The sequence below is a fragment of the Falco peregrinus genome, chromosome 1 (assembly GCF_023634155.1).
Source record: "Falco peregrinus isolate bFalPer1 chromosome 1, bFalPer1.pri, whole genome shotgun sequence".
NCBI lineage: Eukaryota > Metazoa > Chordata > Aves > Falconiformes > Falconidae > Falco > Falco peregrinus.
Window position 1 is genome coordinate 31,042,619 of NC_073721.1, and position 12,721 is coordinate 31,055,339.

General features: G+C 39.9%; 1 protein-coding gene across 1 annotated transcript in view; it reads right to left on the reverse strand.

Annotated features, from left to right (window-relative positions):
* The window catches only part of STN1 (STN1 subunit of CST complex), a 46,003-nt gene that overhangs the window by 8,259 nt on the left and 25,023 nt on the right, over positions 1–12,721 (reverse strand). Inside the window, exons 4-9 of the mRNA XM_005239260.4 lie at positions 12,217–12,288; positions 10,277–10,438; positions 8,893–9,004; positions 8,374–8,536; positions 1,426–1,548; positions 789–861 (exon numbers count right to left, since the gene is read on the reverse strand). Of these exons, the coding sequence (XP_005239317.1) occupies positions 789–861; positions 1,426–1,548; positions 8,374–8,536; positions 8,893–9,004; positions 10,277–10,438; positions 12,217–12,288 (705 nt within the window). The remainder of the gene's footprint in view (positions 1–788; positions 862–1,425; positions 1,549–8,373; positions 8,537–8,892; positions 9,005–10,276; positions 10,439–12,216; positions 12,289–12,721) is intronic.

Below are 12,721 nucleotides of genomic sequence, written 5' to 3' on the forward strand. Positions count from 1 at the left end.
TTATGTCCTAGTCAGTCATTTATTCTGTATTAAAGTGCATTCTACCCCACAAAACAGCTGCACTCCAGCAGCAAGTGATCCCTGCTGACATATTCTGCCCAATGAATTCAAAGGAACTCTGTAGTAATATACCTGTGTAATTAGCAGACATTCAAGTCAAGCACAAGCTATCACTATGACAGTAAGATACAATAGGCTTGAGGGACAGGGATAACTCAGAAGTTACACGAGGTACATTATCTGAAAATAAGTGGGTTTTGTTAGACTGAAATCCCTACCTGCAAAGAATAACCATCTGAGCTCTACCTGAGCTTAAGATCTACAGAGACTATCCTACTGGCTTAAGTTTTATTGTTAACTTAGTGAAGGCAGGGATTTCACCTTTCTGTATGGTCACTTTTGTTTCAACTGCCCTCTAGAAACTAACTAGCAAGATTGACTACTTATTCAGAATGCAAAGCAACAACTGCTAGGTGCTGACCTAACTTCATTACGTTTGGTTCCTCCCAAAATCTAAGTATTCATAAAAGATACAGATCTAAGATAATAGCTGCTTATTTCAGATATGAGCGCTTTGCTTCCTGCTGGGCATGCCTGCTCTTTCTCCATGCTCACAGGAAGCTGCTCTTGCACTCCTGCTTTTAGCTATACTGATTAGCTACACCAGCAATCTAGCTCCAAGTTCAAGGGTAAGTACAAGAAGCAGATCTAATCCAGCAGCAGGAGGAGATATTGTCATCAGTATATCAGCACTAGCTCATCAGAGCCCTGATCACACTGCTACTTACGCCTGGGTTTTCGACAGTCTTCTTTAATCACATCAAGGGTCACTTTAAGCAGCTCCTTATCATAGTCAGTCACCTGGAGAAAACAGAAGAAACACGCAATTTATAGCAGTCTATTTCACAGTAGATGGCATGGCTGAAAAACAATCCAAGGTCATGAAGTATTCTAAACCAAGACTGTCATAACTACAGGCTGCATTATATACTGCCTCTGAGACTAATAATGAACATTGAATCTTCCTAAGCAGCACCCATAAGTTAGGTGAAGAACACAATATAACAGAATTTAACCTAAAGGAAGGTGACCAAGTTGATAGAACACCAAGTTTCAACCCATTTTGATAAAGAGAACTATCCCAGGCTTCAGTCTGCTCAGCTGTGTCAGGGTACAGTTCGGCAACCCAGTTAACACAGACTGCACCTGGAACAGCAGCAATGCTTCAGACTGGTGCCAAGCTACAAAACTCAGTGTGTGATACAGAAGTAGAAGCACAGTAAAGTAAGCTGCAGGTAAGATCTTTGAATAAATAGACAGCACTTGGATGTCCACCTTTTCTTTCTGAAATATTTCTGAAACATTGCTACTAACTATGAAAGTCATACCCCTGAACTCATTTGCAACCACAGCTCAATTCCTTACATAGTATAAGTCCTTGGAGCTCCTAGGTTTCTGGAAGACCACCCCTTTTTCTTGTAGCATCCTTATTGCTTCCTCAAAAGCACTGTGAATCCTTTTGGAACTGGAGTTACTTTCTGACTTCACCTGGATGGAAAGAAAGGAATGAAGCAGACAGTGAGAAATGTCAGCTCAACTAAAGTTACCAGGTAAAGTTTCAGATGCTTTCAACAGCAAGAGGACTTTAGGTGATTTTGTTACACATTTTTCTTCATTTAGTAATTCACAAATCATATCTCTTATGTATGAACTAACCAACGTCCCTGAGCTTTAAAAAACACACACCAGAAACTTGTGCTACTCTAAAGGAATCAGAATCTCTTAAGGGCACATACTGAGGAATCTCTTTCGCAAAAGGCTTGTGATGCTCACAGAGCATTTGACCATTCAGCTAATGAAGCTTTGCTCATATTTAGAGTTTTCCTGGTAATAAGAGTAGGAAGATGGGGAGATCAGTGCTTTTTAAGGTGATATTCAGGAGGAATCCAAGTGCTGGGGACTGGGTTCCCATCTCCTGATTTTAAATTGAGGAAGTGTCCAAGGGAAAGGGAGAAACTGGCAAAACCAGTATTTGTTCCTTGTCCTCTTCATTTCCAAATTTTTACACACATTCTGGTCATGCTCTCAAGAGTTTCTCCACAGCCTAATGAAATGAAAGGATAAAGAGCATGCAAGAAATTAAGACAGGTATACAAGACAGGGAAATAAAGGTTTCAGTTTTGAGGGCAGGTGGGAAACTAGTCTCTTGTGGAAGGAGAACAAAGCGTGTGGAAGTCCATAACTGAGGAGGCTATTTAGAACAAAGAGTTCTGTGTTTGGGACACGTCTAACAGTGTAGGAAGGAAGGAAGGAAGGAAGGGGAGGGGAAAAAAAAAAAAAATCAGGGAAAAGCAGGGTTTGTTTGGAAGTAAAGCAGAGCTAAGACAGTGGAATGACAGCTAGGGAAGTGGAAGGAAATAAGGAATCTGTTGTGGAGAGGATAAAGTATCAGTAGATAACAGTAAGAGCATGACTTACTCTTCTCCATCTCCATCTGTCCTACTATGTTCATCAACCTCATGTTTATCTACACAGACTTCTTCAATTCCCTAGCTGTTTTTATCTCATCTGCTGGGAGCACACTGTGCTCCCTGTGGTTTTCTTTGAGAGCAGAGCTAAACTGCTTCCCACAAACCAACATGTGATAACTGGAACCAGAGCAACCAAAGCAAGATTTGCCAAGCCATTTCTTCAGCTATCACCATAAATACTCCCACCCCATTCTAAACAGAAGTATCAGACTTCACATATCCTACTTCACTCACCAGATGTGCTCAGAAGCCTTGGAAGTGAAACAGGCAACCACCACGCACTAGAATGAATTCACATGAATGTGTGAAACAGACACCACATTAGCAATGGAAGAATAGCTTTTCACAAAACAGACATTCAATCCATTTGCAAGTCTCAAGTGAAACTCCAACTGCTTCTGAGCCTAGAAGCTAATATGCCTAACAGGAAATGGTCTGGAGATCCAATAGGCACGTTAGTTTCTCCATGACAAGTTTCTCCATCCCATTCCTCTACCTAATCCTCAATATTTCAATAGGCCATAATCACATCTCTTTCTCTGTCCCACAACAGCGAAGTATCTCAAAAGAAAGTGCCTAATAGTTCAAGATACTTAACATAGAACAATGACTATTATTCTCAGTTCGGTTTTCTCCTTTTGTTCCAGACTGAAGGATCTCAGTGCCCAAACCTTTGCCTTTCTCCCTGTCCATCACAGCTATACCAGTCTGGGTAACAACAGACACTGCTTCTAATTACACACTTGACCGTACATCTAGACACCAGTCCAGCCACAGCGTTAATACCACTATCGTATTTCTCTTCATAGTGCCTCTTCTGATGAACTGTAAAAACAAACATACAATGTAGCAGGCAGGGTTAGGTGAAGAGTGAATATTTTCTCATGGAAAAGTACATTCTCATAGCTGTAGAATGAAGAGACTCTGCCTCTCACTCAAATGCAGTAACAAATCCTCAAGACTCTAAGAAACTGCTAGGAAAGCAACCACCTCAAGACTCTGATCAATTTTTAATGTGAAAGCAAACATTTGAGGAGAAAAAAAAAAGATAAAAATATCTCCAAAGAAGCATGATAATTATTCAGTTTGGCTTAACACTGAGATCCTGTCAGAAAAGAGAGATAATTAAAAACAGACTGTGTGAACTGACACAGAGCTCAGCCTGGATGGATACTGAAACAGCATCACTATGAATGCAAGTCAAGGCACTGACAGAGCAAAGGCAGAGAGGCAGGCTTGGGAGCGAGAAAATAAGCAAGCAGCTGCTACATATCAGCACCCTCTCACACGTGCTGCAGAGTCCAAGGGAAAGGGCTCCATGGCGGAAGGACTGTTCCTGAAGAACAAATGAGGGCTCCTGCCCTCTTCAAGGGCTTTAATGTTATCCTGAAGTGACAGGAAAATTTGGGTTTCTTTCCTAGTGTGCTCTAGAATGTGCTTCCTCCTCTCCACCCCTCCGAGTACTTTTTCCCAATACCTTATAATTTTCTTTTATGCCAAACCAGGCCCTCATTTCCTCTGGACTGGGATCCCCGTTCAGAGCTGATGTACACCTAAGACTGATTTAGTCTACTGAGCAGAAATCTACAGGAGATTACATGGTGTTACACAGAGAGAGAAGAAATCTAGGACCAGGAAATCCTACATGATTTCATGTCCCTGCATTTATTTCAGGAGCAGATGAAAAAATGCTTGCATTTCAACAGTTATAAAGATGTATTGTAGCTGTTAACATAGTCCCGCCTGAGTCACAGGCTTATTAGCCACCACTTTAGTTTTACAAAGCTTTTTCATCTGAGCAATGTGGATATTAAGTAGTTTAACTGCTGATTTAAAGCACCAGCAAGATTTGAATTTGGATTTTGAATTTATCTCTCACAATGTTCACACCTCATTTTGCAAAGTGCCCCCTTCGGCATGTGTTAGTTTCAGGGCGTACAATTCCAGGTTCCCTGGAGTGCTGACAGCAGCACTCCCCCCCACACCAGGTCCTTTTCAAATAAATGAAGCTGTACATCCAAACACAGGAGCATCCAAAAACTATTTGTTGCTTTTGCAAAACACATTCCCCCCTGCCCCACCCAGAGAGAAGCGGCTATTAAATGACAATTTGATCATCACTGCCCTCACTCACAAGACCAGCCAAGGACTCTGCAGCAAAGCCAACAGAAGAATCCATGTCTCCAGAATGAAGTCGGTGTTTTGATCAATATATTCCACCTGATGGGTCTCACACAGCTTAGTGGGCTGGTGCTATGCAACCAGTTATTCTCAGATCTTTAAAGCAAGACAAACTCTCTGTACAATCAATAATAGGTCAAAGAATGAAGTGGTACAGGAATTAGTCTGTTCAAAACACTGAAAGTATGTAACCTCTGGCTCATTATAAATCACAACACACCCTGATGGTGTTAAAGTTTCCTGGTATAACCACACACATGATTCTACTTATAAAATTGCCCTTTGCAATTTCTCATGCAATGTTTAATCCTTGGCTTAGACAGGTGACAATTTTAGTAATAGTGACTCTGGACATGTCAGTCCTATAATAAGCCTTGCAATATACATATTTAAAGTAGCAGTGAAGCTTCCTCAAGAGGCAGGAAGTCAAGCACATAGCATCAAGAAAGTACAATGCATTACGTTATACCTACAGAACAATGTGCAGGGTATATACAGTAAGTATGAACGATGCTGTAAAACTCCCTGCTTTAACTATTTGTCATTGCTGACCTTGAGATAATATTCAAATCAAGAGAAGTACTAACAGCAGAGTCTGGAAAGCACAACCCAAATTATGTGTCCAAGCTAGTGACATAAACAAACTGGAATGGTAATAGTAAAATAGCACACACTATACCTTATGCATGGAGGAAGTACATAAAAATGGTTAATCAAAATTGGCTGATTGCAAGTCATATTTAATCCAGCTGAGAAACTGGACGGATCAAGTTCACATGTAGTTTTCTTTAAAAAAAAAAAAAAAAGGAACCAAAGGCTTGTCTGTTTGCCAAATATAATTGCCTAAGTCCAGCAAGTACACTCTTTAGGTTCTATGAGCACAAGATGACTTTTTAGGTTTTCTGCTTGCAGTCTTCCTTGTACCCATCCCTCCAGTCTCAAAAGTAATTTGTTTAAGGGGTAAGGAAAAGGCTACAGCTTAAGGATAGAGAGGGCAACAGTTATGTGAAATAAAGTTCCAGTGGTTTTACAAATCATAACAGTTTTGTTATTTTTGAATTAATTTTAAAAACACCAACCCTTCCAATTCTCTCACCCAAGCTCTCCAATTCTCTCATCCATCTTCTGTAGACTATTAAATTTAAACGTTCCCTACCACATGTCTGAGCAGAGGACATGATTTGAGTTCTACCAGGTGCATCTGCTAGAGAGAAATTTATTCTGCAGAACCAGAAGACTGCACTGCTGGGGAGTCATTAGGACTGGAACTAGGTATGGGTAGGACACGTATGGGATGTGGACAGGCTCAGGTACAGTAATGCTGCAAAGGAACAGACAGATGCTGCCTACCTCAAGCTTTCCCAGCTACTTCCATCTTCACCCCCTGCTCTGCTCCACTGCCAGTGAGTCCATAGCAGCTCACCACCTCCCTGGAGAAAATATCCCATGGGGAGATACCCTCCCACTATGATGAATACTGTGCAAGTATTTTATAACTTGGGAAAGAGATGAAGGGGGTGCACCACATCTCCTAGGATCACAGGGAAAGGAAGAGAGGCAAGCAAAGAGTTTAACAGCAACTGTGCTCTAGAACATTGGAATCAGGGTAAAAAAAGAAATAGTTATACATCCAAATAATTCATCCTTCCACATCCAGGAAAAGTGCAAGAAGTGATCAAATGTGTATATTGTGCTGTGGCCTAATTCGTTTGGTCTACTCATCTAGCTCCTGTCTTGCCAAATAGGCATGAAATAACACCATTCCACTTTAGCAGCACCCTTTATCCTTTTGGTTTGAGGGCAATGCGACACGGAAGACTACAGAGGGGAAAAGAAAGGAAGAGGGACAGAGACCAGATCTGTTACACTGATTTTTGTGGATCAAACTGGGTACTTGACCCTTTGCCAATTATGAGAAGCGACACCTTCAAGAGACAGGGCAGAGGAACAACAAAATGCATTTCCAGAGCATTACTTGGCACTCCTCTTAAGGCATTCCGGTCACTTGACATCCGCAGGTTCTTTCTTATGCAAAAATATATAAGCCTCTTTGCAAGGAATTAATACCAAAGGGCAGCAGGGAGAACTGCAACTTCTAAATAAGTATCTGTGTGCCCAAATTCCTGGGCCATATACTCACATCCTTGCATCAGGGTCAGGAGTAACTATTAATTATTACGATAGCTCCTCATGACTGCTAACAACACTGATGCTACGTTGTTTTTGTTGGTTTGGTTTTTTTGGTTGGGTTTTCTTTCATGCCTTTCAAAGTTTGTTCTGTACCAGTCCCTACTTTAAATGTCTTTGCAAGTTATTTATCATGATCTTTCTATAAATGTCAAAACTTCAAAGATGGAAGTTTCCCATATTAGTCACAATGGCCACTACTTCCTTTAATGTAAAGTGTTTGGGAACTTTTAATACTGTTCCAGCTAGTTTAGAAAAAATACCCTGTCCTATGTTGGATATTCTAGCATCAAACTTCTCTGTCAAAAATGAGAGTAGCTCCTGTTATTGGTTATATCTATGCTTGCTTTAAGGCAAACAACAAAAATGCTTTTAACAAAACTAAAAGAAACAGCTATCAAGAAGCAGCTATCAGCAGCAGTTCAATGGAGCCGACAAGAACAGAGCTACATTATTATATGACCTCATCTACAAGGGGACTGGTTTTTGTGGGTTTTTTGTTTTGGGTTTTGTTTTTTGTTGGTGTTTTTTTTTTAGATTTAAACATCAGATATTAAAACAACATAGCATTTAACTTTACAGTGCATATCTGAATCAGGCAGTGAATATGACTGCCATGGATTTATTTCTCAACAGAAAACCAAAAAGTAAACAAATGAGTCACAAGATTAGTGTATATTTCAGTTGCCATTGGTCACATGGTAAAAGCCTTACCCATCTTACTTTTGCAGAAATTTACCACTTCACACCAGTCAAGAATCTGGTTTGTAATTTATCCAAATAACACAGAGTAATATAAAGCCATTTTACAAAATGGTTTTTGTTCTATTTCCCATTCTGCAGTTGATCAGGAGCATACTATCTCACTGGAAATTTTCTTAAACAGTTTAGTTACACAGAACTGCATGTGAACTGATTTCAATGAAGTCCCACCTTTTGATCCTTCCAATCATGGCCTTTCACAACTAGGGATTTTCAACAAGAGAAACACATACCAAGGAGCACTGCTCATCCACTCAAGAAATATATTAATAGATATGTAGCTTTCAAAAGGAGGTTTAAGCTTCAAATGAAAATCAAAACAAAGACTTTGTGGTCCCTTGTCCTGATCAAATTCAGGATCTCAAACATCTGTCCCAAACAGCTCAAGCACCTTAAAGGGATCTTTTCTGATACTGCCACTATTTATGGATCTAGGAAAGTTAGTGCCTGTTTCAGACTGTAAGGTCACTTGGCCTTAATACAAGATTACCCTTAACAAGAGAATTTTCTCCTATAGTTTTTTTCAGTCCAGTTTGATATCTCTCAAGTGACAAGGTTTCCTCAAGCTCTGTAAATCATTAATGCATAAAGCTAAAGCACTTGTAGTATTTGAATCCTCTGAAGGCATCAGTCTCTTATGTGGTTGTTTACGCTCAAAACCCCTCATATTAGTTCCCCCTACTAAAAACTTGAAATAGTTCCATTCACTCACCTCCTGACAGCTGCAGCTGGGCAGATGCACATCAGCTAGTGACACCAGAGTATCAATTGTTTCCAATTCCTGTTGGTAAAAGGTCTGAATTCTGTTTTCTAATAGAAAGCCTTTCACTTTCTCATGCAGCATGTTGATTGAGAAATTCTGACCCTCCAGGCCACTACAAGGATACATAAAACATGTCAAAAGACAAGAAATATACTCCTCCATCTGATCTGTTGACCTCACCCACGAATCTTGGTCAAAACTCCAGCATTTTTTACTAGATGCAAGAGGTCTGGTGCACACTAGTTCTCACTTTGGTTCAGCATTATATTTCTTTTCTCATATTATGGATAGGTATCTCATCTGTATGGATCATCAATTATCTGGGAGAAAAGCAGGCCTGCTACTGTATGCTATATCACAGTTGGGGCCAATTCTCTCTCTCTCTCTCTCCATAGTTATTACAATAACAAATAAACAGTAATAAAATCCCACACTTTGCCCCAAAACCAGTCTGGATACTGCATTTACCTCTGTCCCTCCTTGGGGCCTTGGAAAGGTTTATCATAAACTTCTCTATAGAGACAGGGAAGCTCCAGCATTCTTGAAATCTGAATATCACACGCAGGATCATCCACTTTATCTGGAGCAGCAAAAAGAACACAAACACTTGGGCAGGACTGCCATACCAATCTTTTAAGCCAGCATACCAGAGGCAGCACAACAGAGCTTCACATGCCAGTATTAAATTGGCAAATTTTGTTCACTGTTGTTTTTATAAAAACAGAACCACAAAAGCCACTCTTGCTTTTACAGTTTACAAGGAGGTAAATAGCCTGCTGTGGTGCATTGCAGATTTGCTTTTGTCTGACAACTTACTTAACTGGAATTTATGATGTCTGTCCTACCTTTCAGCAGTCTTCATCCATTAGATGAAGTTAACACATAGTTAGGACAAAATGAAAGCAATTTAGAGGCTATTTGAATTGCATGGCTCTCCTTCAACAAAACAATTTTATTAATACCAGTCCTTGAATGGGTTATATATTCTTAAGTCTTCTGTCTGGAAAGGAGGGTTGAATTCCCTCTCATATTTTAGCTAGAATTGAAAAATAGACTTTTAATCTGAGCTATACAGGGTTTTTAAAAGACACGCTTCCTTCCACCAAAGGAATCATCTCAGTATTGTCTCTGGAAGATTTCGCTGGGGAAAACCAACTCTTACACAACAGCACAGACACGGAGAAGAGAAGAAGTTACATAACTGGACACTCCTAGGGTATAAACACCAGACTGCAGAATCCTGCTGCCCAAAGAACTGTTAGATACAGGGGCAGCACTGGCATACAGATCTGTGCCTGGCAGACTGAAGATGAGGAACACTTCTCAAGCATTCTGCAGAGCCAGATAGTTCAGGAGAACCTGGCCTTCAGTAGTACCCATACACTTCAGTGTGCCCATACAGTGCTGCCTGCCCACAGAATGGATTATACAGGCTGTTGACAAACAGCAACTTCTTCTCCAAAGTAGCTAACACTCTTGATGAAGCATGACATAAAAGGTCATCAACTCCCTTTCCATGCTGTTCTACTTCAACACAAAGAAAACTGAAGAGCAAGTCACTCTCACACAGATACCCAACCACAGTATCTGCATAGTATTCTTGTATGTTTGCCAGTAATCTTCTATAGATTTCCCAGGAATGCCTCATTTACAGGCAATTTAATCCCACACATTAAGTAGTGTGCCTTCTAACTCTGCTAAAATTGAAATAAAGACATACAGATGAAAATCCCTTCAGAAAATAAGATGTCTGACAATACAGTGGAAATTATTCAATGAATTACGTACAGCTTAGCCCTTCTCACAAATTCAGACAATGATGTTATGCACATCACAGATCCATAAAACTCACAAAAACACGAAGCCTGAATTTCTCTTTGTTGCCTATAGGTTCGGATGTGACCTCTAACCCTCACAACATCCCCAATCTTCAGCTTGGTTTTCTGGCTCACTATTTCTCGGAGTTTCTTCATCTGTTCAAGCACAGTAAGACTGCTGTGTGTGCTTGGATGATCTGTAAGGAGTGAGGGAAAGGTGATCAGGCATTAAGGCTGATTTGCATTCATCCAAACACTTAAACATCACAGAATCACATGTTACTAAAAAAGGAGTAAGGTCCTAGGCATCGTGTCCTGGGTAGCAAAAATTTTGAGTGACAAAGTTAGTTTACAGTATTATATTTATTTAAATAGTTCAGCTGGGGAAAGGATAAAAGGGAGGAGATACCAATTTACCACTGAAACTGTCATAGATTGGTTGCAAAATTGAAACATTAGTTTGAAATGGGTTCTGTCACTTTTTGATTTCGTCATGCTAAGACAGATGAGAGGGGAAAGGAAAGGTCAACTGAACTTTATACATAAAGGACAACTGAGTCACCTGAGGTGGGGCCAAAGTATTCATGTGATACAATTTGATGTCTACACTGAAGTGAATGCACTTTGACAGAACTTCACATTTACCTAACACACCTTTGCAGGGGAGTAAATTCTTCATAACTTAAAATCTGATTAATGATCCAAGTGTCCCTGCTCATAATTACGTAAGGCTGGAAGAAAGTTTCCTGTGCCCCCTAGAAGCTGTTTCCTTTAGCAACTACAAATTAATTAATTTCCATTAGTAACATAGTGTCCATACAAGCACTAATGACACACATGCAAAATAAGGACATAAGGCTGAAACAAGCAAGCATCCTCAGCCCTTGTTTCATGCAATTCCTTTAATGAATTTAAGTTCCACATAGAACAACCTCATTTGATCGTGGGTCCGCATTACTTTTTTGGCAAGCTGTTCCACAGCATCACCCCTCAAAGTGAGAGCTGTCTCCTAGATTCCAGTTGGGGTTGTTTGTACCACTTGTCATATCATTGTTAAATGTAAGTAAGAATTATCTGTCTGCATAAATGGGTTTGTTCCACAGACATAAGAGCTTTTAACTTTTACATCAAGCTTTCCTTTCCCCACTCTATGCATATGTAACCTTAACACTGGCAGATGATACTAACAACTTCTGTTTCAGTAGTATGTGATCAGCTCCATATCAGAATTGTCAATCCACTACATGAACTTTCAAGAATGTCCAAAGTAGAAAGTATTCCATACTTTGATCTATGAAAAATGGTGGGAGAAATAGCAAAGAGAAAGCCAGACATTAAGCGAGTTCTTCTATTATTGAGTGCAGTAATAGTGTAATTTCAAATTAACAATTTTGCACATGTAGAACTTTCCCAAATTGTAAGATTGCTGGCATCCTCCCACTGCATTTTAAGTTACTTTCAAGTTCATCACTGAAGTATATGCATGAGCAGGAGGAAAATATGAATGCAAATGAAGAAGAGACGATGAATCCTGAAACCACTGTATCACAAGTGTGGGGAATGTCTACCATGTTGCTGATCAATGGATTGGCTTTGGAAACAGAAGTTGTGGCATGTGGCAGATTTCCAGCCTAGCTCCTCACTAGATGAAGTCACAAGAACCATCAGAAGAGGACTGTCTGCACAATGTCACAGCACAGAACTGAAATACCATATTACTCAGATAAGGAAAAGGCACAACAGGTCATAATGTAGTGGTTTTATTGGCATCACCACTGGACACTACACAAACTAATATGAAACTCCCAAAATAGCCCAGGCTGTAGGATGTGATGATCTACAACTTTTTTTTTTTTTTTTAAAAAAAAGGAGGCAGTTGAATTTGCTCCTCTGCAAGTTTGATCATTTGCTAAATTACATAAGACAGACATAAGCAAAACTGTACAGCCAAAGGAGGAATTATTTGATAAATTACCTGGTAAAGATGTTTCTGCTGCCATGGGATTTTTCCAGCAGATACAATTTATAACGCCAGTACTATCATCCACTGTAAAAGAAAAATTGCAAGAATTACAGAGTAAGAAAGCAGGTAGTGATGTTCCAAGAACTGAAGATACATAGATACATAGGGAGATAACTGCCAAGGATATCCCATTCCAAACAGTCTGAAAGGGAAGGTGGGTGCTCAGCCACTACTTACACTGCTAAAATAATCTCCACAGTCATTTCAGTCATGGAAGTAGCTTAGCAGCAGATACCAAGCCTATGTGCATGGTCAGCAAAGTAACAGGTATATTCTCAAAAAAATGTCAAGCACGAATTTAAATTATGAGGCTTCAGTACATATATTGGATCCTAAAGGGTTTTAATCTCATTGATAAGGTCTGAAGAAGAATCAGTGCTGAAAGCTGAAGCCAGACAAGTTAAAACTGGAAACCAGGCACAAGAAACAGAAACATTACCATAACAGTGAGAAAACA